Raw genomic sequence first — 27,354 nt, 5'->3', positions numbered from 1 at the left:
ACTACATATAATATTGTTATATATATTGTTGTCCATATATATAATTTCATGTGACATAGTGTTCTCTTATTAGTTTACCGTTCCATTTTCCTTGTCACAATCATAGCTGTGATAAGAGCTTGTTCTATATAACAAAAACAAGAAACTGTTGATTCGTAGTCTGAGATCCAAAAGTGGTCTATGCCCGACTCTGATTGCCTTCTATACTGTTGTATTTTCTGTTTATGACAATATGAGGTCCAAGAGTGGCCTTACAGTTTTTCTTTTTAGATGGCATATAGTTTGAGGGGTATATATTGTACATATTCAGCTTGCTGATGTCGGGTCTTCATGCTATGTGATAGTTGGATTCATAACAATTGTTTTTATGTTTGTTGATTTAGTTTCTAGCAGTAAGAGATATTATATATTTTTAAGGCACCAATACGGTCTTGATACTATTGAATGCATGGGTTCTACTTCCTGAACACAAATTCCCACAGCAAAATGTATTTATTAAAATAACAGCATTAGAATAACTTAACTGCCTCAATGGAAACTAGGCCTACATTTGTAAATTGGTGGTAAAAATGTTTATCTGCATTGAAGTCTATGGAGAATTTTTAGGTTATCTCCAGTTTAAAAGTTTCCACCTCAGTATAATCTAGGCCTTAATTTGTTATAAAATAAATATTAAATTACTACAATAGGTGTTTCCTAAAAATATGCAAAGAGGGGGTGAGGTAGTGGCGAGTAACATTTTGTTCTGTCTAGTTTCTCAACTCCAGTCCCCTTAACAGGCCAGATTGTCATTATATCTTAACTAGAGCGCAGGTGAAGTAATCATCTGAAGGATGAGAGCAGTGAGTAACCATGGTTACTGATCAGCTGATTCTCTCACCTATGCTCTAGTGAAGTTATAATGAATATCTGTCCTGTTAAGGGTTCTGGAGTTGTGAAACACTGAGATACAGGACTTGAAATGTTTAAATACAACGAAACTCCCCTGTACGGTCCTCTGTAAACAGAAGAGTCACACACATGAAGGTGTCTCATTAGTTCTATGAACATTTACCATTTAATGCCGGATAAAATGCAGAATGTCAGCTGCTTTGTGCTCTGCTGGACAGTTATGAACATTCAATGAAATAATGACATTTTGGTACTTCTGACAGTTTTGGTTATATGCAGTTGTGGGAATTTATGACTTTGTGATTAAAGATTTTTTTTATGTAAAGGGTGTCAGTGCAAGTGAATAAATATATATCTACAGTGTATGATGCTTACTAATGGTGCATATACAGAGGGTATACAGGGATAATTCACAGTCATTCTTTCCAAAAGAACACAGAAGGTTTAATACAAAGTGTCAGACAGGAAAAAAAACAAAAACACTTCCGTTATATTAAATATAAATATATCGTGGATCCCTTCATAGGTTTAATACTCTGCAAACACATTCGTTAGTGTCAAAATCCAATTATGGAAAGAACAGGGATGATGCTAATTAGCAGTTTTAACTTAAACACTGTATTGGCATCAGTAAAAAGTAAAGGATGTTTAAAATCCAGCATTCGGGCTTCCATAGAAATCACAAAATTGACGAAAGACAGTCTCTTATTAACAGAGCTACTGTATTCTGCTGCTCTGATTCTGTCAGAAAAAGAACCATGCTGCCCCCTGCTGCTAGGACTCAGTAACAGGCTGAGTATGGGCTCCACTGCGGGTCTTCAGCTGGGACTGTGCAATATCTGCAAGTGCAGTCTGTATCTTTTCCAGCAGCACATCCCCTCTGTATACAACCTCCTCAAGGCGCGCCGCAGCGTCATGATTCTCCTCTTCTAACTGGTACAAACTAGCAGCCTGCCAGAGAAAGACAACACAGGCAGAAACAATTACATTTGTATTAATTGCATTTTATTATGGGATTGTAGTTTGTAAGTACATCTAGTAAATCAAATAGAAATCAGTTCAGTATAATGTCCCTTTCATTTTCTTTTGGGGGAAAAAAAAAGTTACTTATCTGCATGTGATTTACACTGGGGAGCAAAGATAAGGGGACAGTAAAGTCAAAACTAAACAGAAATAAAACAAAACACTGTAGCAAGTTGGCCACATGCCATTAAAGGGACACTCACCTAATTCAGAGAGAGCAGCAGTTTTAAACAACTTTGCATATTTTGTTAATGGAACAAATTGAAGTCTTTATTTTATATTTACACTTTTTGAGTCACTAGCTCCTACTGAGCATGTGCAGAATATACAAATATGCAGTTGTGATTGGCTGATGGCAGTCACGTGATACAGGAGGAGTAGAAAGAGACATAACTACTCATTGGCATTCAGACCAAGTGCTATTGCATTGTCTTTTTATCATGCATTTGTTAATTATGCAAATCTACTGTATTTACCGGTACTTAAAAAAACAAAACCGAAAGTACTGGTTAATACAGTAGATTTGCATAATTAACAAATGCATGATAAAAAGACAATGCAATAGCACTTGGTCTGAACGTCAAATGAGTAGTAGATTTTTTTTTTCTGACAAATTTTAAAATTATGTCTCTTTCCAATCCCCCTATAACATGTGAGAACCACCAGCCAATCACAAATGCATATATGTATATTCTTGCACATGCTCAGTAGGAGATGGTGACTCAGTTTTAAAAAAACAAAACTGCACATTGTTAATAGAAGTAAATTGGAACGTTGTTTCAAATTGCTGCTCTATCTGAATCATGAAAGTTTAATTTTGACTTGAGTGTCCCTTTAAGTGAATACATGCAAGGGGACACTGGAGCAGACACGGTCTCCATCCTATGGCACCAGCAGTTCCACATCCGATAGACTGTCCCACTCACTTGCATGTTAATTTAAAAGAACAAGATTCACTTTTTGAACTGATTAATCTAAAATTTGGGACTACCTACACATTCATGTATAAATTTGTGTTGTTCTCTTGGTATTCTTTGTTGAAAGCTAAACCTAGGTAGGCTCATATGCCAATTTCTAAGCCCTTGAAGGCCGCCTCTTATCTGAATGCATTTGACTGTTTTTCACAGACACAGCTAGTTAAAAGGGACACAGTGATAAATAGTACATTTATTATGACATAAAATAGAAATAAAACACAGTATGTCTGTTAAAGGGACACTCAAGTCAAAATAAATGTTTATGATTCAGATAGAACAGCTGTTTTAAGACACTTTCCAATTTACTTCCATTATCAAATCTTGCACAATCTTGTTATATGCACACTTTCTGGGGAACAAGATCTTACTGAGCATGTGCACAAGCTCACAGGGCATATGTATACTAGTCTGATTATCTGATGTCTGTCACATGATACAGGGGGCCGGACAATGGGAGAAAACATAAATTTGTCAGAAAAATAAATCAGCTTGTTTGAAATTCAGAGTAGGTGTTAACCCCTTAACGACAGAGGATGTGCCAGGGACGTCCTACAAAAAGTGTCAGTTAATGACCAAGGATGTGCCTGGCACGTCCTCTGGGGTTTCAAGCGCTGGAAGCGATCATGATCGCTTTCAGGGTATTGCAGCAATGCATCGATATTGAGGCATCACTGCAATACCCTTTTTAAGCACACCACTCTATGGCCCTCTCTGCCAGCGATGGTGCCGATTGTTGGTGGCATAGGAGGGATACAAGGGAGGCGGCCCATCACTGGTTCACTTCCTCTCAGCTGGGATTCGGTTGTGGCCGTGCGGCGAAGTCGTCGGGAGCGCGCTACTTAGTACAGAGTCCAGTATAGTGACAGTATAGACTACACAGTGAAGGAGGGAGAGGGAAAATAATTATTGGGAAAGGGATCTGGGAGGGGGTATTGAGGGGGGGCAGCTACACTACAGAATAATGGGGTACAATTATATTAAAAAAAAAAAGCCCCAGCTGCCAGTACCCAAGATGGCAGCAAATAGGTAGAGGGGGAGGGTTAGAAAGCTTGTGTGTGTGTGTGGGGGGGGTTGATCCAAGATAGATAGTGTGTTTTAGCTTGCGCTGTGTGTTGCAAATGATTATTTTGCTCTTTTAAAGTCCCTCCTGATGTATTTCAATGGCAGCTTAGTCTGGAGATTCCACTATCATCAATGGAATAAAGTGTAAAGGTGAAAGGTGAGGGTCCCAGATTGTAGCGCTCATAGTACAAAGATGAATTGGTGGAATAATTGCTTCTTGAAGAAATGATAAAGTCACAATCTGTGCAAGTTTTTTTCTGCTGAAAATTCCGTTTGCACAAAGTCGATGAAAAATGTACTAATAAATGGTGGTGGATATTACCTGTAGGTGTATTATGAACAACTCAGTGGTTTTAATTAACTTTAGGTAATCCACTTTGAATAAAATAATTATTGTGTTTGCTTATTTAAAAGCTTATTGCTCCTATTTTGCCTATGTGTTTATATATGCTTTTGTATATGAAAATTTTTATTTTAAAGTTTTATTTATTTATATATATATATATATATATATATATATATATATATATATATAATATATTTCTTTCATGTAATTGGCAAGAGTCCATGAGCTAGTGACGTATGGGATATACAATTCTACCAGGAGGGGCAAAGTTTCCCAAACTTCAAAATGCCTATAAATACACCCCTCACCCACACCCACAATTCAGTTTTTACAAACTTTGCCTCCTATGGAGGTGGTGAAGTAAGTTTGTGCTTGATTTTCTACGTTGATATGCGCTTCTCAGCATTGTTGAAGCCTGATTCCTCTCAGAGTACAGCGAATGTCAGAGGGACGTGAAGGGAGTATCACTTATGAATATGATTTCCCTAACGGGGGTCTATTTCATAGGTTCTCTGTTATCGGTCGTAGAGATTCATCTCCTACCTCCCTTTTCAGATCAACGATATGCTCTCAATTTACCATTACCTCTACTGATAACTGTTTCAGTACTGGTTTGGCTATCTGCTATATGTGGATGGGTGTCTTTTGGTAAGTATGTTTTTTTATTACTTAAGACACCTCAGCTATGGTTTGGCACTTTATGCATTTATATAAAGTTCGAAATATATGTATTGTACTTATATTTGCCATGAGTCAGGTTCATGTATTTCCTTCTGCAGTTCCAGTCTTTTTTCCAATTGACTACTTCTTGTAAATTGCGGGCGGTATTAGGCCCGCGGGTGCGTCAAATGCTAAACTTTATTGCGTCATTCTTGGCGCAAAAATATTTTTGGTGCGAAAATATACGTCTATGACGCAATTTCGGCATTTCCGGCGTCATACTTGATGCCGAGACCTTTCACACGGTTGCGTCATTAGACGCGAGTGTGTCATTCCAGTTATTTTTGGCGTCAAAAAAGTTTAAATTACGTTGTGCGTCATACTTGGCACCAAACTTTTTCATTATTTCAATACCCCATTGATGTTTGCCTCTTGCCTTTTCTCTATCAGAGGGCTATGCTATTTGCATTTTTTCCCATTCCTGAAACTGTCATATAAGGAAATAGATAATTTTGCTTTATATGTTGTTTTTTCTCTTACATTTTGCAAGATGTCTCAATCTGATCCTGCCTCAGAAGTTTCTGCTAGAACATTGCTGCCTGACATCGGTTCTATCAAAGCTAAGTGCATTTGCTGTAAAATTGTAGAAATTATTTCGCCGAATGTCATTTGTAATAGTTGTCATGATAAACTTTTACATGCAGATAGTGTATCCATCAGTAATAGTACATTGCCAGTTGTAGTTCCTTCAACTTCTAATGTGCATGATATACCTGTACATTTTAAAGAATTTGTTACTGATTCTATTCAGAAGGCTTTGTCTGCATTTCCACCTTCTAATAAACGTAAAAGGTCTTTTAAAACTTCTCATTTAGATGATGAAATTTCAAATGACCAACAACATAATAATTTATCCTCTTCTGATGAGGATCTATCTGAAACAGAAGATCCTTCCTCAGATATTGACACTGACAAATCTACTTATTTATTTAAAATAGAGTATATGCGTTCTTTATGAAAAGAAGTGTTAATTACTTTGGATATTGAGGTAACCAGTCCTCTTGACGTTCAGTCTAATTAACGTTTAAATGCTGTTTTTAAACCTCCTGTGGTTTCTCCAGGGGTTTTTCCTATTCCTGAGGCTATTTCTGATATGATTTCTAAGGAATGGAATAAGCCAGGTACTTCTTTTATTCCTTCTTCAAGGTTTAAAAAATTGTATCCTTTACCAGCAAAATCTATAGAGTTTTGGGGAAAAAATCCCCAAAGTTGATGGGGCTATTTCTACTCTTGCTAAACGTACCACTATTCCTATGGAAGATAGTACTTCCTTTAAGGATCCTTTAGATAGAGAAGATTCAAGCTTCCTAAGGAAGGCCTATTTATATTCAGGTCATCTTCTCAGACCTGCAATTTCTTTGGCTGATGTTGCGGCTGCATCAACTTTCTGGTTGGAAAATTTAGCACAACAGGAATTGGATTCTGACTAATCTAGCATTGTTCGCTTACTGCAATATGCTAATCATTTTATTTGTGATATTATCAAAATTGATGTTAGATCCATGTCTTTAGCTATATTAGCTAAAAGAGCTTTGTGGCTTAAATCTTGGAATGCTGATATGACATCTAAATCTAGATTACTCTCTCTTTCTTTCCAAGGTAATAATTTATTTGGTTCTCAGTTGGATTCGATTATTTCAACCGTCACTGGGGGTAAGGGAGTTTTTCTGCCTCAGGATAAAAAACCTAAGGGTAAATCTAAGGCTTCTAACCGTTTTCGTTACTTTCGTCAGAATAAGGAACAAAAATTCAATCCTCCCCCCAAGGAATCTGCTTCCAATTGGAAGCCTTCCTCAAATTGGAATAAATCCAAGCCATTTAGAACAGTGGTTCTCAACCAAAGTGACCTCAAGGCCCGGTAAATTCTAGCTAGACATGTCCGGGGCCCAGTGTATGTGTATGTGTGTATATATATATATATATATATATATATATATATATATATATATATATATATATATATATATATATATATATCAGCAGGGGTGGGCTGATCAGCCAGGCAAATAGGGACGAGGGACCAGCAAGTAGGGGGGCCCACAAATGGTATCTCCACGGGTCTTGGTGCATTCCTTAAGCTGGAGTTTTCAGTTGCCCTATCAGTAACTAAGCAAATAAGTGTGGGTTTAATTGGGGCCCTGGCAGGGGTCTGTCGCTGCGAGGGCCATGGAGTGTGGAGTCTGGCCCTGTAGGTTGGGTGCCCTATCTCTGGCCCTTAATGTTGGGGGTCCTGGCTCTGGAGGATGAGGGGCCTGTTGGGGGCAGGAAGGCTACCATGTTCATTTGCATACAATTTAATACTTTTTGGTCAGTGTGAGACAGTGTTCCTGGGGCCTTGATTGGTCTCAGTCTGCACCTGGTTTGCAGTGGGGTAAGAGTGTGCAGTGGGGGCATGACAGGTCAGGGCCCACCAGCAGGGCTATCACGGCCCGGTACTGGCCCACGGCCGGCTGTTGAGAAACCAGGATTTAGAAAACCAAAGTCAGCCCCTAAGTCCGCATGAAGGTGCGGCCCTCATTCCAGCTCAGCTGGTAGGGGGCAGATTAAGGTTTGTCAAGGGTATCTGGATAAGATCTGTCCAAAATCTATGGATTCAGAGCATTGTCTCTCAAGGGTATCAAATAGGGTTCAGAGTAAGACCTCCTGTGAGAAGATTTTTTCTCTCACGTATCCCAGCAAATCCAGTAAAAACTCAGGCTTTCCTGAAGTGTGTTTCAGACCTGGAGTCTTCAGGGGTAATCATGCCAGTTCCTCTTCAGGAACAAGGTTTGGGGTTTTACTCAAATCTATTCATTGTCCCAAAAAAGGAAAAATTTATTCAGACCAGTTCTGGATCTGAAAATTTTGAATAGTTATGTAAGAGTACCAACTTTCAAGATGGTGACTATAAGGACTATTCTGCCTTTTGTTCAGCGAGGACATTATATGTCCACAATAGACTTGCAGGATGCATACCTTCATATTCCGATTCATCCACAACATTATCAGTTTCTGAGATTCTCTTTTCTAAACAAGCATTACCAATTTGTTGCTCTTCTATTTGGCCTAGCAACAGCTCCAAGAATCTTTTCAAAGGTTCTGGGTGCCCTACTCTCTGTAATAAGATTACAGGGTATTGCAGTGTTTCCTTATTTGGACGATATCTTGGTACTAGCTCAGTCTTTACGTACTGCAGAATCTCACACAAATCAACTAGTGTTGTTTCTTCAGAAACATGGTTGGAGGATCAATTTACCAAAAAGTTTCTTGATTCCTCAGACAAGGGTCACCTTTTTAGGCTTCCAGATAGATTCAGTGTCCATGACTCTGTCTCTAACTGACCAGAGACGTTTAAAATTGGTTGCAGCCTGTCGGCACCTTCGGTCTCAGTCATTCCCTTCAGTGGCTATGTGCATGGAAGTTTTAGGTGTCATGACTGCAGCATCGGACGCGATCCCCTTTGCTCGTTTTCACATGAGACCTCTTCAGCTTTGTATGCTGAACCAATGGTGCAGGGATTATACAAAGATATCACAATTAATATCCTTAAATCCCAATGTACGACACTCTCCGACGTGGTGGATAGATCACCATTGTTTAGTTCAAGTGGCTTCTTTTGTTCGGCCAACCTGGACTGATCACAACAGATGCAAGTCTATCAGGTTGGGCAGCTGTTTGGGGATCTCTGACAGCACAAGGGGTTTGGAAATCTCAAGAGGCGAGATTACCAATAAATATTTTAGAACTCCGTGCAATTCTCAGAGCTCTTCAGTTTTGGCCTCTGTTAAAGAGAGAACCGTTCATTTGTTTTCAGACAGACAATATCACAACACTGGCATATGTCAATAATCAGGGTGGGACTCACAGTCCCCAAGCTATGAAAGAAGTATCTTGGATACTTGCGTGGGCGGAATCCAGCTCATGTCTAATCTCTGCGGTACATATCCCAGGTGTAGACAATTGGGAGGCGGATTATCTCAGCCGCCAGACACTACATCCAGGGGAGTGGTCTCTCCATCCAGATGTATTTTCTCAGATTGTTCAGATGTGGGGTCTTCCAGAGATAGATCTAATGGCCTCTCAACTAAACAAGAAACTTCCCAGATACCTGTCCAGGTCCAGGCGGAAGCAGTGGATGCGCTGACACTTCCTTGGTGTTATCATCCTGCTTACATTTTCCTGCCTCTAGTTCTCCTTCCAAGAGTGATCTCCAAAATCATCATGGAACAATCATTTGTGCTGCTGGTGGCTCCAGCATGGCCACACAGGTTTTGGTATGCGGATCTGGTTCGGATGTCCAGTTGCCCGCCTTGGCCATTTCCGTTACGACCAGACCTACTATCTCAAGGTCCGTTTTTCCATCAGGATCTCAAATCATTAAATTTGAAGGTATGGAAATTGAACGCTTAGTTCTAAGTCATAGAGGTTTCTCTGACTCAGTGATTAATACTATGTTACAAGCTCGTAAATCTGTCTCTAGAAAGATTTATTATAGAGTTTGGAAGACTTACATTTCATGGTGTTCTTCTCATAAATTCTCCTGGCATTCTTTTAGGATTCCTAGAATTTTACAGTTTCTTCAGGATGGTTTGGATAAAGGTTTGTCTGCAAGTTCCTTGAAAGGACAAATCTCTGCTCTTTCTGTTCTTTTTCACAGAAAGATTGCAAATTTTCCTGATATTCATTGTTTTGTACAGGCTTTAGTTTGTATTAAGCCTGTCATTAAATCAATTTCTCCTCCTTGGAGTCTTAATTTGGTTCTCAAGGCCTTACAGACTCCTCCATTTGAACCTATGCATTCTTTGGACATTAAACTACTTTCTTGGAAAGTGTTGTTCCTTTTGGCCATCTCTTCTGCTAGAAGAGTTTCTGAGCTATCTGCTCTTTCTTGTGATTCTCCTTTTCTGATTTTTCATCAGGATAAGGCAGTTTTGCGGACTTCTTTTCAATTTTTACCTAAGGTTGTGAATTCTAACTACATTAATAGAGAAATTGTTGTCCCTTCCTTATGTCCTAATCCTAAGAATTCTTTGGAAAGATCCTTGCATTCTTTGGATGTGGTCAGAGCTTTGAAATATTATGTGGAAGCTACTAAAGATTTCAGGAAGACGTCTAGTCTATTTGTTTTATTTTCTGGTCCTAGGAAAGGTCAGAAGGCTTCTGCTATTTCCTTGGCTTCTTGGTTGAAACTTTTGATTCATCAAGCATATTTGGAGTCAGGTCAGGCCCTGCCTCAGAGAATTACAGCTCATTCTACTAGATCAGTCTCCACTTTGTGGGCTTTTAAGAATGAAGCTTCAGTTGATCAGATTTGCAAAGCAGCAACTTGGTCTTCTTTGCATACATTTACTAAATTCTACCGTTTTGATGTATTTGCTTCTTCGGAAGCAGTTTTTGGTAGAAAAGTTCTTCAGCCAGCTGTTGAAGTTTGATTCTTCTGCTTTTGATTTAAGTTTTTTTTCTTTCAATTATGAAAATAAACTTATTTTTTTGGGTTGTGGATTATTTTTTTCAGCGGAAAATGGCTGTTTTTATTTTATTCCCTCCCTCTCTAGTGACTCTTGAGTGGAGATCCACATCTTGGGTATTGCTATCCCATACGTCAGTAGATCATGGACTTTTGCCAATTACATGAAAGAAAACATAATTTATGTAAGAACTTACCTGATAAATTCATTTCTTTCATATTGGCAAGAGTTATAACAGATTTAAAAGGTTAAAATGTCAGATTTCTGTGATGTAAAAAAATGAGACAAAGAAATCATTTCAGAACTTTTTCCACCTTTAATGTGACCTATAAACTGTACAACTCAATTGAAAAACAAACTGAAATGTTTTAGGTGGAGGGAAGTAGAAATAAAAAAATAAAATATGGTTGCATAAGTGTGCACACCCTTAAACTAATACTTTGTTGAAGCATCTTTTGATTTTATTACAGCACTGTCTTTTTGGGTATGAGTCTAACAGCATGGCACATCTTGACTTGGCAAGATTTGCCCACTCTTCTTTGCAAAAACACTCCAAATCCGTCAGATTTCGAGGGCATCTCCTGTGCACAGCCCTCTTCAGATCACCCCACAGATTTTCAAACGGATTCAGGTCTGGGCTCTGGCTGGGCCATTCCAAAACATTAATCTTCTTCTGGTGAAGCCATTCCTTTGTTGATTTGGATGTATGCATTGGGTCATTGTCATAATGAAAGATGAAGTTCCTCTTCATGTTCAGCTTTCTAGCAGAAGCCTGAAGGTTTTGTGCCAATATTGACTGGTATTTGGAATGGTTCATAATTCCCTCTACCTTGACTAAGGCCCCAGTTCCAGCTGAAGAAAAACATCCCCAAAGCATGATGCCGCCACCACCATGCTTCACTGTGGGTATGGTGTTCTTTTGGTGATGAGCAGTGTTGTTTTTGCGCCAAACATATCTTTTGGAAATATGGCCAAAAAGTTCAACCTTGGTTTCATCAGATCATAACACATTTTCACACATGCTTTTGGGAGACTTCAGATGTGTTTTTGCAAAATTTAGCCAGGCTTGGATGTTTTTCTTGGTAAGAAAAGGCTTCCGTCTTGCCACTCTACCCCATAGCCCAGACATATGAAGAATACGGGAGATTGTTGTCACATGTACCAAACAGCCAGTACTTGCCAGATATTCCTGCAGCTCCTTTAATATTGCTGTAGGCCTCTTGGCAGCCTCCCAGACCAGTTTTCTTCTCATCTTTTCATCAATTTTGGAGGGACGTCCAGTTCTTGGTAATGTCACTGTTGCGCCATATTTTCTCCACTTTGTTCCATGGTATATCTAATGCCTTAAATTCTTTTGTACCCTTCTCATGACTGATACCTTTTAACAATGAGATCCCTCTGATGCTTTGGAAGATCTCTGCGGACCATTGCTTTTGCTGTAGGATTCAACTAAGAAAATGTCAGGAAAGACCTACTAGAACAGCTGAACTTTATTTGGGGTTAATCAGAGGCATTTTAAATGATGGCAGGTGTGTACCGACTCCTATTTAACAAGATTTTGAATGTGATTGCTTAATTCTGAACACAGCTACATCTTCAGTTATAAGGGTGTGCACACTTATGCAACCACATTATTTTAGTTTTCTTTGTTTACTTACCTACTCCTAAAATGTTTTAGTTTGTTTTTCAATTGAGTTGTACAGTTTATAGGTCACATTAAAAGTGGAAAAGGTTCTGAAATGATTTATTTACATCACAGAAACCTGACATTTTAGTGTATATATATATATATATATATATATATATATATATATATATATATATATATATATATATATATATATATATATATATGTGTGTGTGTGTGTGTGTGTGTGTGTGTTCAGCTTTCCAGCAGAAGCCTGAAGGTTTGTGCCAATATTGACTGGTATTTGGAACGGTTCATAATTCCCTCAACCTTGACTAAGGCCCCAGTTCCAGCTGAAGAAAAAACAGCCCCAAAGCATGATGCCGCCACCACCATGCTTCACTGTGGGTATGGTGTTCTTTTGGTGATGAGCAGTGTTGTTTTTGCGCCAAACATATCTTTTGGAAACATGGCCAAAAAGTTCAACCTTGGTTTCATCAGATCATAACACATTTTCACACATGCTTTTGGGAGACTTCAGATGTGTTTTTGCAAAATTTAGCCAGGCTTGGATGTTTTTCTTGGTAAGAAAAGGCTTCCATCTTGCCACTCTACCCCATAGCCCAGACATATGAAGAATACGGGAGATTGTTGTCACATGTACCACACAGCCAGTACTTGCCAGATATTCCTGCAGCTCCTTTAATATTGCTGTAGACCTCTTGGCAGCCTCCCAGACCAGTTTTCTTCTCATCAATTTTGGAGGGACGTCCAGTTCTTGGTAATGTCACTGTTGCGCCAGAAAGGAAGGTTCAATGGCACTACCTAATAGTGAAGTGACTACACCCTAGGTAGAGTACTAGCTTATTAGCTTAATCAAAAGGTAGGGTAAGAGGTGCTGTGTATTGAATATACTTAGAAAGCAAAGTGAATGGATAAAGTAGCCATTCTAGGGCTTGCTTAAGAGGGGTCCAATATACTTAACGGCCAACTATACTGTATATCTCAGATTGCGTACCTTGCTGGCAGTGAACGTTCCTCTACTTACTATAGCCTCACATTTATGGAGCAGTTAATGGAAGGGTATTGCTTTGTGCTTTAATCTTGGGGCGCCACAACTTATTTAATTACATACCCCATTTAGTGGGTGATTTAATCTGAACCATGTTAATAGCGATTGCACTGTGCAAGCATATGAATGCTTAAATATTTATGGGGATGAAATAGACTAACCCATTGCAGCACAGAGTTTTGTCTGTTACTAATATATCTATATATAACTGAGTATGTGAGACGGTGTAAGTATATATTCACTTTACCACAGATTCAATTAGAACTTTGAATCACAATAGCCATACTGTCTATGGAGATAGAAGCCTGATACAGTCAGAGGGTATTACCTTAGTAACTATTGCAACACTATATGCTGCACAGGTTACAGGCATAAGTTATATCATTTATGCTTCTCAAAATAATCGATGACATGGATGTGTAATTTATTGCAATTGATCATAAATGCCACACTACATACTAATACTAAAGAAGTATCTATAACTTATAATACCTGGCATCACTAGCAGATGTATACTTGAGACTTTTGTGGCTATGTCTTCAAGTATCTACAACCAAAGACAACACGCTGAATATTAAAAACTCGGTTATCTTTGTGGGAAGATTATCCCAACACGAATATTATACAATATCTATGGTTACACCAATCACACTGATACTTTGCCAGACACATTGCGTTTGGTTTATCTATCACTATAACTACTTAGTTAGGTACACAAATGGTACTGTTGAACTATAACACTCTCTAGCGATTTATTTTAATTGCACATCCCAGTATTTTAATCCTCCTGTGTTTGTGTATGCTTTTTCAATAAGTTATGCTTTAAAGAGATATGTAGCAAATTATCTTGGCCCTGCCTGCTGCCACATACTTTGACATACCTGACAAATCAGACCTAAATGCTTACACTGAGTGCTTTATGTGCATTCTAGAATGGCTACTATATCCATTCACTTTGCTTTCTAGGAATTATGTACCTTATCCAATTCCATAGCTTTCCTCTTACACTTCCCCTGTAGCATGGGAATGGCTGCTAGTGCCTCAGATACCGCTAAGAATACCTGGGACGCAATCTCAGCCTTTAAAAACACTCCATCCGGAGACTGAGAGGAAACGCAGGGCACTGCATGTGACGTAGCTACAGATTGGGACGTACAGGAAAGAGGCTGTGACAGAGCCTGAACAGCCTCATCCTAAGGGAATTGTGGCTCAGTATCAAAAAGCTTGTTTTTGTACAAAATAGTTCTCTCAATACAGGAACTACAAAATGGTAATGGGGGTTCTACTTGGGTATCTGAACAAGTCTGCATGCAGCAGAAGACGTAGACTCTAGGTCTATATTGCACAGAATTTTTACACACTCAGAATAAAGAAAAAAAAGTCTTAATTCTACAAGTGTACTGTCTCTTTAAGAACAGAAACACTACCCAGCGCTATTTAAAAATCAATGCCGAATTTTTATTACAAGAGAGGCTATTAGTGTACTGCACCTCCATCCCAAGCGCTTGCAGAGCTAACAAAACATCGCTGAATAAATAAAATAAACCCCTCGGCACACTACACCTCAGCGCTAAGCTGAAGTGCCTACCTGCTCCTCCCGATGTGAACCGAACTCTTCCAAGCAAGAACTTAACTCAAAAACCTCCCGGACCGCACAGAGAAACTGAGGCAGCAGGAGAAGCCATTACAGCTATGCAGAGGAACTTCTCCGGACAAACGGCGCCAAAGAGCCGCACGCTAAAGGCGGGAGCATGCCCCCTAATGACGTCACACATTCACAATGCCGGAAAAACAGCAGGGAACCATGAAAATAAAAATATAAAATTACATAATAAATGTACTATTTATCTATGTAAACACCTGATATAGATAAGCCGGTTGGCACTCCTTTTCCACACATTGTATTCCTTCTACTTTTTGATCCAGTTAGGTGATCAAGTATAGTTAGCCTGTATGACTGTTTGGCGCTGTTCACTATATAATTTTTGTTTTCTTAGTTAAAAGGGACATTCCCTAGTTTTGCATAACCAACACTATTTTACTAAAGGGACACAAAATTAAACTTCCATGATTCAGATAGACCATGCAATTCTCCCCCCCCCCCCCCCCGAATTTACTTCAGACTAAGTGCTATTGTATTGTCTTTTTATCGTGTATTTGTTGATTATGCAAATCTATTGTATTTACTGGTCCTTTAATATACTTTATACCTGTGTTATTACCTTGTATCTAAGCCTCTGCAAACTGTCACCTTATTTCAGTTCTTTTGACAGACTTGCATTTTAGCCAATCAGTACTGACTCATAAATAGCTCCACAGGAGTGAGCACAATGTTATCTATTTGGCACACATGAACTAGCGCTGTCTACCTAGGTTTAGCTTTCAACAAAAATACAAAGAGAACAAAGCAATTTTGATGATAAAAGTAAATTGGAAAGTTGTTTAAAATTGCATGCCCTATCTGAATCACGACAGTTTAATTTTGGACTAGACTGTCCCTTTAATTTGTGTCAAAAGAACTGATATAAGGGGGCAATCTGCAGAGCTTAGATACAAGGTAATCAGAGGTAAAAAGTGTATTAATTTCACTGTGTTGGTTATGCAAAACTGGCGGAATGGGTATTTAAGGTATTATTATTTTAAACAAACATTTTCAAGTAGACTGTCCCTTTAAAATCAGCCCCAGGCTGTCAATGCACTACAGGTCCAGAGCTTAACATTGTCACCAAATGAATCAGGGGTTGTGTAAGTTATCAGCAGTGTATTATTCCTCAGGAGCAGAGAACTATGTCTTTTTGTGGGGGGGGGTTTAAATAAAGATCTCTGCAAGAAATAGTGCAAAAATACAATGGTCTAGCACATTACAAAACTGTTTTATGTTCCTCTCTGATACCACCAACCTTAGGGCAGAACACTTACCTGCAATGCTGCAGTAGATTCCTCACTGGGTAATGAATCAATCAAGACATCTATATCCTTTGCGGTTCTGGCAATAAGAGCTGCAAAAAGCTGAGCATATTCTGAAAACAAAAAAAAAATCATCATCTTTGTTAGTTTCATTGGATAGAGAAATCACATTCCCACTGATACAATTTCCCTCGCCATAAACTCACCAAAGTAAAAGGGATTAAACACAATAGAAGTACCACACGGGACCCGCAGAGCACTGCATGTCCCAAGTGTTACCTGTCACTCATCCAAGCAACAGCAGTGTTTTCTAGTTGGGACATGCAGTGCTCTGGGGCTCCTGAGTGGCAAACACACAGTAGAAAAGGGTCGCCAGTCTTAAATGACATGTTCTAATGAATTAGAGCAGGCAATTTTATGACTATTATTGCTCTTTAATGTAATTATAGTAATCTTTGCAGGTTATACTTTAGTTTACTATTCATATAATTTATACAGATAATAAACTTAAACTTTAAGCCAACATATAATAAAGAGACTGATGTCAGTATAGACTAATACCAACAGGGTATACAAGGCCTAATCACCCCGATACACCTTTTCTCTTTGCTACAACATACTCTGTAAAAAAAAAAAAAAAAAAAAAAAAAACTTTCCCTCGTACAATAAACACCCCACATATTCAGAGACGCATATTGCTTAAAGTAATTGTAAAGTTTATTAATAAGTTCTCAGTATCTACAAATCTTAAAAAACAGGGGCACTTTCATTCATTAAACTTTACAAAGACTTTTTTTTTTTTTTTAAATATTTACCTTTGTGTTATGGTAAACATAACCGATCCTCTGTCCGCAGCTCTTGCTTTCTTTAAGCAGATCCATGACAAATCCGGCTTCCTCCAATCGTTGTGTGCCCCCCAACGATTGGAGGAAGCCAGATTCATCATGGATTTGCTAATGAAAGTAGGAGCTATGGGTGATAAGCGTCTTTGTAAAGTTTAATTAAAGTGAAAGTAAAGTTAGGTGCTCTGCTATGCCCAGTTACATATAGTTTAGTTAAAATTAATAGGAGTTTAATTCATCGTTTTTTTGCAAGTTAGATCTAAATACATTTTTCGCCGCAAATAAAGTAAAATTTTTCCGATTTTCAAATCAACCAATTTTTCTATTGCTATTTCACTTCCTCGTCACGTTTTTTTTTCTGCCCGACCGGCGGCTGTAAAGCTACGCCATTCAACTATCTAATCAGTTGCGCATGCGGCAAAGCTATTGTACCCTGGATTATGTCGGACGTGCGTTCCCGATTTGCGCATACCTTATCTGTTGCAGCCGAGAACGTCATCTGTTGATAATGCTTGTACGCAACATACAAGCACAGCCTATTATTACGATCGAGGATTTGCGCATGCGCAAAGCGTTACATGCTTGTGATCTCGCATTTCTGCTACGTATAGAGTGAGTTTGATCGCTCTATACGTAAAGGCACCAAAAGATAGGAAGTGGAGGGTGGGCGGAGCAAGAATAATCACAGTAGGAAAATTATATTTAAAAAAAAACAAAAAACGTAACCTTATTAATAAAAAAAAGCGATCTCAATATGTTCATTTTCTAGAATACATTGATGTGTTGCAGAGCAGAAAAATTAACTTTCACTTTAAAGTGCCAGTTTTTAACATTTTTAGATACCACAAAAAGAAATAGGGGCGCCCTAAGTCAATAACAAATTTAAATATGAGAATCTCCCTAGACGAATGACAACAAATAATCAGATATATATTAAATCTAAATTAAAGGGCCATAATACCCAAATGTTTAAACACTTGAAAGTGATGCAGCATAGCTGTAAAAAGCAGACTAGACAATATCACCTGAACATCTCTATGTAAAAAAGAAAGATATTTTACCTCAAAAGTTCCTCAGTAGCCACATCCCATTGTAAAGGATTTCTAAGCAGCATATAAGTATGTCTGTCCCGGGACAGCCGAAGGGATGAGCCTCGTGCACTCATGTTATTTCCCTATTCAGTGTAAGGAAGTTTGAAATATCATGAGAGTCAAGTGAAATTTCAGAAGATCACAGTAAAAGAGTTCATGACCTCAGCACTGCTGATGTTGATTGGCTGCTGTTCATTTCTTTCTTTTTTTTTTTCTTTTTTTTACCTGCAGCTGGGGCTGCAGCCGAGTAGAACTTTTTACAAAGAACTTACTCTGCTGAGCTGAGGTGATTGTGAGGTAAAATATCTTCCTTTTTTACATAGAGATGCTCAGGTGATATTTTCCTGTCAGCCTTTTACAGTTATACTGCATCAGTTTCAAGTGATTTAGCATATGACTATTATGTCCCTTTAAATTATACAATAATGACAAAATATGGCAAAAGGAAGTCCCATATATTCATATATTGTAAAGGGTTGGTTCCAGAAACACCAATTCTAAGTGGAACTGTCCAGGCTGCTATCTGTGAGGGGATTGTAGGTGAGAATACCAAAGTCAGTAATCTGTGAAAGTTGAAAAGAAATAGAAGCGCCACATGGCCTAGTATTGAATGTACTCTTATAGTAAAATGCATATAGTTTTTCACTCACATGTGAGAAAGCGCCCCTCTTGGTGCAAGTAGCGCAGGCTGGAATCAAACAGTCATCCAGTAGACCGGCCTCCAACAAAACTCCAACCACTGAGTTGAATCCAGATGGGTGTATTCCAGATGTCAGACCATTGAATGTAATGGAGGCAGGGCAAATAAAGGTTTGGCAGCAAGTGGTAAGATCAAATCTTACTTTTAATAACCGTTAAAACAAACAGCAACGCGTTTCATGAGGCTTAATTGATTTGATCTTACCACTTGCTGCCAAACCTTTATTTGCCCTGCCTCAATTATATTCAATGGTCTGACATCTGGACTACGCCTATCTGGATTCACCTCACAGTGGTTGGAGTTTTGCTGGAGGCCGGTCTACTGGATGACTGTTTGATTCCAGCCTGCGCTACTTGCACCAAGAGGGGCGCTTTCTCACATGTGAGTGAAAAACATTATGCATCTTACTATAAGAGTACATTCAATACTAGGCCATGGGGCACTTCTGTTTCTTTTCCATTTTTAGATACCGGGCACTTCATTAAACTTTACAATTACTTTAAGACATGTTGCCTAAGTCCATGATAATTATTCTTCTATTATCTATATGATCAGAGCATTATCATTCAAGCAAATTCTTTTGTCTCCATCACTGTTAGGTCATAAAAGGGTAAAAACACACAGCGCTGCATTTCAAACTCAACTTAAAAAAATAAAGTTTTCATTACTTAAAGTGATGGTAATTTATACAGTTTTAGAAGCCTGATTCTAATAAAATACATGATTGCTAGTAGAGTCGCTAACTTAATGTAAAAAACAAAAAAAAACAACAAAAAAACCCACAAACTTACTTAGGTAATAATATAATTATAAATTACTATTAAATTGCGGCATCCATTCACTCCGCCCCCTTGTCCTTTTTTTGCACAGTGCAATTGCGATGGAAGCCACGTATCTGGAAGGCTAAGAGGCTGAGAAGATCCATGACGTAGCTAAGGTATGCGCAAAATAACTCCCCCCCCACCCCAAAGCAAACATGCCACAATTATGATTAGAGAACAGCTATGACGTCATTGGGAGGGGGAGGGCACTTAGTGGTAGGGCTGCCAGAGCTCACAGTAAAATCGGAGCGGTTTGGTAGATTACAACAGTAAATTCTATTATTTAAAGTCATCATCAACGAGACTCCTAGTAATTTATGTAGCTGCATTGATTGCCACTGCACAGCCTTGATGAATTTACCATCAATTTAAAGGGACACTAAAGTCAAAATTATTATGAAATCAGAAAGCGCATGCAGATTTAAAACACTTTCCAATTTACTTCCATTAGCAAATTTTGTACAGTTTTTTATATTCACTTTCTAGGGAACAAGATCCTATGGAGCATGCGCACAAGCTCACAGGGTACACGTATACTAGTCTGTGATTGGCTGATGTCTGTCACATAATACAGTGTCATGTAGGTCAAGGGAGTGTCTTTTGGAACCAAAATTGAGCAAAAAGGAGAATTTTGAAGGAATAACTTTTGTTACAGGACATAGCGCACAATATGCACATATAAGTACCATAATTCGGAATTATTTCCAAATATTGAAAGCTGATGATAAACTAGTAGAAATAGTTAAAAAGGGTTTAAGGTGCTCTTACAAGAAAAGCCCTACTCTGGGAACAATTTTATCTCCCACACTTCTGCTCAGTAAAGTGAATCGACAAAGTTCTTGGTTGAGACATCTGGGCATGTTCAAATGTGGCCATCAGAAGTGCAAGTCCTGTGATTATGTAAGAGTTACAACTATCTTTTCTAGCAGTGTGACACAAAGGGTCTATGAAATTGGTTCATGCATGAACTGTACATACAACTATGTGATCTACATGTTAGAATGTACACAGTGCAAAATTCAATATGTAGGACTTACCTCTCGAGATGTAAATACTAGAATTAGGGAACATCTCTCCTCATTCAAAACCACAAGTTCTACCATTCCGGTGGTTCAACATTTTGGTATTTATCATAAGGGTGAACTTAATTCATTTATATGGTATGCAACAGAGAGTCTGTAGACCGAAAAGAGGCGGAGATATTGACAGCCTATTGGATAAGCGAGAAGCCTATTGGATTTTTACCCTGGGTACGAGGATACCTAGGGGGTTAAATTCCAGATATGACATCATGAATATCTGGGAGTAACTTCCTTTGTATTCTATATCTGTAAATTATGGCCCAAGAGGCGAAATATACTATCAAAAATCCACAAATTAATTATTTCAAACTAAGTGTCCACTTTTAGTCTAAGAGGTGCCAAGATATGTTCAAGTGTGAGATCACTCTGGTGCAATGGTTTCCTTTAGGGGACACTACAACCCATATTGTCAAATAATATCACATTTGATGTACTATCATATGCATTACAAAATTGAAGATATTTGTGATAATTTCTCCTTTGTGTTCCTTTTGTATTCCTCTCTATTAGTTATCCACTCTAATAGTTGATGTACTATTCTTTTAGTGGTCATGTTATGTTTAGAACAATCATATGTATATGGTGCATATGTTTGCACTTAAAAGGGGAATAGGTAAACTTAGATAGTTACATGAGTGTGTCTAATGTTTTGTATTAATAATGAGATATGGCTATTTTAAAAGATAACAATGCTACTTAACACATTAAGATTTTTATTGGACAATAGCAAATGTGAATTACACTCGTTTTGCCTTGCCATGTTATTAATACGGCTTTATTGCTATGCTGTATTTATACATTTCTCTTGGTGATTTTATTTGGAGAAATAATGTGTCTCTAGAATGTTTGTCTAGGAGTGTAATAATCACTTTTCAGGTCTGTTATCATTGACTCACAATAGTAGGTGTGTATCTTATTTAACCAATAACTAGCGTTGTTGGTCTTTTTAAACAGGTGTATCACTTAGCACTTTATGCTATGACTACGGCCACTGAAACGCATAAGCATTGTGCTACACCGCTTGTGAATGTGATTAGATTTTTTTATGTGGTTCATCCTCCACGTTGAACTATGTGTTTTTAAAGATTTGCAATAAAGAACATTTGATTTTAACAGTGTGGCAAATCATCTTTTCCTTTGTATGCTACATAATACAGGGGACCAGAAAATAAAAAAATGAATACAATTATGCTTACCCAATAAATTTCTTTCCAGATATGGAAAGTCCAAGACGTCATTCAATTACTAGTGGTAATATCACTCCTAGCCAGCAGGAGGAGACAGAGCACAGTGTCACTCCCCTAGTCATTCGACCAAAGGGAAATGGAAAAAGAATACAAAAAGGTGTAGGTGTCAGATTTAGTAAAAAAAAATAAAAATTACTGTCTTAATAAAGGGTGGGGTTGTGGAATCTCCATATCCGGAAAAATACATTTATCAGGTAAGCATAAATTTCGTTTTCTTTCCTAAGATATGGAGAGTCCACGACATCATTCAATTACTAGTGGGAACCAATACCCAAGCTAGAGGACACAGAATGAACAGGGAGGGATTACAAGACAGGCAGACCTAAACAGAAGGCACCACCGCTTTCTCCCAAGAGAGGCCTCAGCCGAGGCAAAAGTGCACTTTGCACTTTAATGTCCATTGAATGACATATTTTACTGTGCTTATAAAGCCACTGCCAATAAGATTACAGACCAAATGCACACGTATGCTCTGAGTGCCACTGACGACATCACGCATGCACAAGCAGGTCGCCAGCACAATAAGTGATCACTGAGGCAATAACTTTAAAAAGAAGCATTATAAACGCCCTTTTAACCATCTACCAGAGTATAGTTTTTGTACTATGGCATCATACCTCTAAATGTTAGACACAGGGGGGATCTGCAGTATCTTCACATCTCTGCGCGAATCATATTGTTCATTTTAGCATTAAACATAGAAGTATTCCAATCAGATTGTTTCTGATACATCTAAATGGGTATCATGGATTAGTATATATGAATGTCGACACGTCCTTACCTTCAGTGGGATTGGTCGGTTGCTCTTTGTTCAGTGCAGTCTGAATGTTGTTAAATGAAGCAGGTGGAGCACACTGTTGGAGAACACCAATGGCATTGCAAAACTGATCTGCAAGCTGAATTTACAAGGGGTTAATTACATTTATTCTGAATGATAGCAATGTGATAAGCAGAATTATAAATATATGTTAGGCAGTCTGGAATCAGGTCTTTGGAGCTGGAAGGAGAGTTGAGAGCAGACCACAAAGAAAGGGAAACTAAAGGTTGTTATAGAACCACTAAATACAGTAGAAATGAATACAACTACAAAATAAGACAATGTCACAGCACCTACTATGAATTTGAAATGAGCAGTAGAATATTTTCTGGCAAATTTCAAAGGTAATCCAACGATCCCTCCCCATTTATTATGCGACAGCCATCACCCAATCACAAAATACATATACGTATACACTGTGGACTTTAGCACATACTCAGTAGGAGCCTCAGAAAGTGTGCATGTTTTGATAATTCTACACTAATATACCAGAAAGTTTTTTTGTTTAAATTGCATGTTTTATCTCGGAGGTTATCAGGCGGTGGGCCTCCCCTCTGATGAAATTTACAAGACGGCACCCCACCCATAAATTCTTTTATTTTTATCTTTAAAGAAAACTCTATTTTAAGTTTTAATTTAGTGAATGTACATCGGATCCAGGGTTCATACACAGCTCTCAAGCGCCGATTCTGTTCAACCAAGAGTACTTCACTCACATTTCAATTTGCACTTTGTAACTTGTGTGTTAAATGCAAGTTACTGATCAAGACAAACAACGATTCTGACCTCAGTGGGTTTCTTCCACCTCCATCCCACAACAACATGGCAAGTGCTACTGTCAGCTCGTAAAAAACGTTCTGGTTTTGCCAAAGTCAGCTGCTGCTTGTGGTTTCCATAAGATAATACCAAGTGTCACTGTTCCCACACCTCCTCTTATATGTTTTAGTGCCAATTATTGAAAAACACTTATCTGAATTATGAAGCTTTACTTTTGGACTTTAGTGGTCCTACATAGGTCATATCATCCACAAAACAAATAAAGATTAATGACCCTGCTTTAGATAAAGAGAAAACTAACTTCAGTGGACGGGTAACTTATTTTATAACATGTAGTCCCATGGATAAACTACTGCCAGAATCTGTTGTTTGTTTAAGGAAACATGGTCTAGACAAAAAAAAAAAAAAATTGTTACCACTGGGTAATCAGTAGCAACAATTATTTATTTTTCTATCTGGAACAGGTTTCCCTAAACACACGGCAGATTCCAGCAGTACTTTATACGTGGGACTACATGTTATAAAGTAAGGCATGGTTCTTCAAACTACGGGTCGGGACCCATTACTGGGTCGGAACACCATGTTTACTGGGTCATGACTTGTGTGTGTTATATAAGTGTGCGTTTGTGTGGTATGTGTGCTATTTGAATGGGTGTGTTATTTGGGGGGGGTGCTGTGTGTCTGGGTTGTGTATGTTGTATAAGAGTGTGTGGTGTATGTGTGCTGTTAAAGTGTGTGTGCTGTGTAAGTGCCTGGTGTTCATGTGCTCTTAGTGTAGGAGTGTGTGTGTGTGCTGTATAAGTGCATGGTGTATGTTGTATAAGAGTGTGTTGAACCTTTTACAACACTTTCAAGTTTGACTACAATCAGGAATAAATTACACACACGTTAGTCACTTTGCCAAAAAATGCAATTATTTTCCTGAATATTATTTCAGACCGCGCATAAAAATAGGATCACAAAGTTATGTCGGTATTATGGGTCTGGGGGGAAAGTATGAAGAACCCTGAAGTAAGGTACCAGATCACTGAAGTTAAAGTTCTCTTTATCTAAAGCAGGGTCATTAATGTTTTTTGTGGATGATATGACCTACGTATTTCTAAAGCAACGTGTAGGTTTGTGGCACATGGAAAAAGCATGTATCATGTCAGAGATCTTGTTTAACCACTGCTCAAAGGTAGATACAGTAATGTGGTAACTCATATTGAGCACCGTTGTACACATTTGGGGACAATTTTGCATTTGAATCATTGAGGGTATATTTCTAGACTAGACCAATAGCACTCCACTGGTGACATTTTTTGCTACAAGAATGATGCTGCCCACAAATTTGATCACAGATGGGTCTGGCAACATAATGGTAAATAGGGTTAACCCCCACTGGATACTGGAGAGGGCTGCAACACACTGCCTGGGACAACTGCAATAAGGTGCTCTACATTAGACTTACCTACAGATTTGGTCTTTTATGCTTTATATTAGAAAGCTTTTATAAGTATACACAAAGTTTTGGTGTTTTACATTCACTTGGTGAGCTAATTCTCCTTTTGTACAGCCCTGACTCTCACGCTACCTGTGCAGTATGCTCACCCCTGACTCCCGTGCTACCTATGTAGTATGCTCATCCCTGACTCCTGCGCTACCTATGTAGTATGCTCATCCCTGACTCTCACGCTACCTGTGTAGTATGCTCACCCCTGACTCCCGTGCTACCTATGTAGTATGCTCATCCCTGACTCTCACGCTACCTATGTAGTATGCTCATCCCTGACTCTCATGCTACCTATGTAGTATGCTCATCCCTGACTCTCACGCTACCTGTGCAGTATGCTCACCCCTGACTCTCACGCTACCTATGTAGTATGCTCATCCCTGACTCTCATGCTACCTATGTAGTATGCTCATCCCTGACTCTCACGCTACCTGTGCAGTATGCTCACCCCTGACTCTCACGCTACCTATGTAGTATGCTCATCCCTGACTCTCACGCTACCTATGTAGTATGCTCATCCCTGACTCCTGCGCTACCTATGCAGTATGCTCATCCCTGACTCCTGCGCTACCTATGCAGTATGCTCATCCCTGACTCCTGCGCTACCTATGCAGTATGCTCATCCCTGACTCCTGCGCTACCTATGTAGTATGCTCATCCCTGACTCCTGCGCTACCTATGTAGTATGCTCATCCCTGACTCTCACGCTACCTGTGTAGTATGCTCATCCCTGACTCTCACGCTACCTATGTAGTATGCTCATCCCTGACTCTCACGCTACCTATGTAGTATGCTCATCCCTGACTCCTGCGCTACCTATGTAGTATGCTCATCCCTGACTCCCGTGCTACCTATGTAGTATGCTCACCACTGACTCCTGCGCTACCTATGTAGTATGCTCATCCCTGACTCCTGTGCTACCTATGTAGTATGCTCATCCCTGACTCTCACGCTACCTATGTAGTATGCTCATCCCTGACTCCCGTGCTACCTATGTAGTATGCTCATCCCTGACTCCCGTGCTACCTATGTAGTATGCTCATCCCTGACTCCCGTGCTACCTATGTAGTATGCTCATCCCTGACTCTCACGCTACCTATGTAGTATGCTCATCCCTGACTCCTGCGCTACCTATGTAGTATGCTCATCCCTGACTCCCGTGCTACCTATGTAGTATGCTCACCACTGACTCCTGCGCTACCTATGTAGTATGCTCATCCCTGACTCCTGTGCTACCTATGTAGTATGCTCATCCCTGACTCTCACGCTACCTATGTAGTATGCTCATCCCTGACTCCCGTGCTACCTATGTAGTATGCTCATCCCTGACTCCCGTGCTACCTATGTAGTATGCTCATCCCTGACTCTCACGCTACCTATGTAGTATGCTCATCCCTGACTCCCGTGCTACCTATGTAGTATGCTCATCCCTGACTCCCGTGCTACCTATGTAGTATGCTCATCCCTGACTCCCGTGCTACCTATGTAGTATGCTCATCCCTGACTCCTGCGCTACCTATGTAGTATGCTCATCCCTGACTCCCGTGCTACCTATGTAGTATGCTCACCCCTGACTCCTGCGCTACCTATGTAGTATGCTCATCCCTGACTCTCACGCTACCTATGTAGTATGCTCATCCCTGACTCCCGTGCTACCTATGTAGTATGCTCATCCCTGACTCTCACGCTACCTATGAAGTATGCTCACCCCTGACTCCTGCGCTACCTATGTAGTATGCTCATCCCTGACTCCCGTGCTACCTATGTAGTATGCTCACCCCTGACTCCTGCGCTACCTATGTAGTATGCTCATCCCTGACTCCCGTGCTACCTATGTAGTGTATGAGAGATACTAACAATGCTGTAGTGTTTGTGTCTCCAGGAACAAAAATGGGGAGTCATATTTGGGGGTGTAAAGTCCCTGTTTTCCCCATAGACTTTCCACAGCCAGCCAGCTCTGCTCACCTACATGGATACATTGTATCAAACACCATAACCATAGGGGACAGGAGAGCAGCTATTTTACAACACAAAGTAAAAGGAATCTTTGGGAACAAATAAAAAGTTAAAAACTCAGATATAGGGTCACGACCCGAGCAGGTAAACAGTACAAGCCATGGGGGGGCATTAGTGCCTTTTGGGCTGATGTGATGACCTCGCTGACTGGCAACACTATAGACTTTACACGGTATGGGGCTGGGCAGCTGCTATTTACTATGGTTACCAGATATTAAGCTGCACATAGCTAAACGGATATACGGTGTCCAGGAGCAGACACCGTACACAAATACCGGCTCACCGAATTCAGTGCATCCTGCAGCTGCGTCAACCTATCCGCCATTTTTAAACCTGGAATAAGGCAAGCGATTCTTATGAACAGTGGGCGGAACATGCCTAGGATTTGTTAACGAAG

General features: G+C 39.3%; 1 protein-coding gene across 1 annotated transcript; it reads right to left on the bottom strand.

The window, feature by feature from the left end:
* Positions 1 to 1,379: 1,379 nt before the first annotated feature.
* MED21 (mediator complex subunit 21) lies at positions 1,380 to 27,354 on the bottom strand. The gene is made up of 4 exons (XM_053719095.1): positions 27,241 to 27,354; positions 22,637 to 22,751; positions 16,085 to 16,185; positions 1,380 to 1,842 (listed from the first exon to the last, which is right to left on the bottom strand). The coding sequence occupies exons 1-4, from the start codon at positions 27,331 to 27,333 to the stop codon at positions 1,666 to 1,668; spliced, it is 486 nt and encodes a 161-aa protein (XP_053575070.1). The 5' UTR covers positions 27,334 to 27,354; the 3' UTR covers positions 1,380 to 1,665.

Source organism: Bombina bombina, chromosome 6 (assembly GCF_027579735.1).
Source record: "Bombina bombina isolate aBomBom1 chromosome 6, aBomBom1.pri, whole genome shotgun sequence".
NCBI lineage: Eukaryota > Metazoa > Chordata > Amphibia > Anura > Bombinatoridae > Bombina > Bombina bombina.
The sequence above is the reverse complement of the archived record's forward strand: the minus strand, read 5'-3'. Positions and strand labels throughout refer to the sequence as shown.

Coding starts and splice junctions, on each gene's coding strand:
- MED21 (XM_053719095.1), bottom strand. CDS start 27,333: ATGTTCCGCCCACTGTTCATAAGAATCGCTTGCCTTATTCCAGGTTTA. Junction 22,752..27,240: donor TGCAGGATGCACTGAATTCG/GTGAGCCGGTAT, acceptor TTGTAAATTCAG/CTTGCAGATCAGTTTTGCAA. Junction 1,843..16,084: donor AATCTACTGCAGCATTGCAG/GTAAGTGTTCTG, acceptor TTTCTCTGGCAG/GCTGCTAGTTTGTACCAGTT.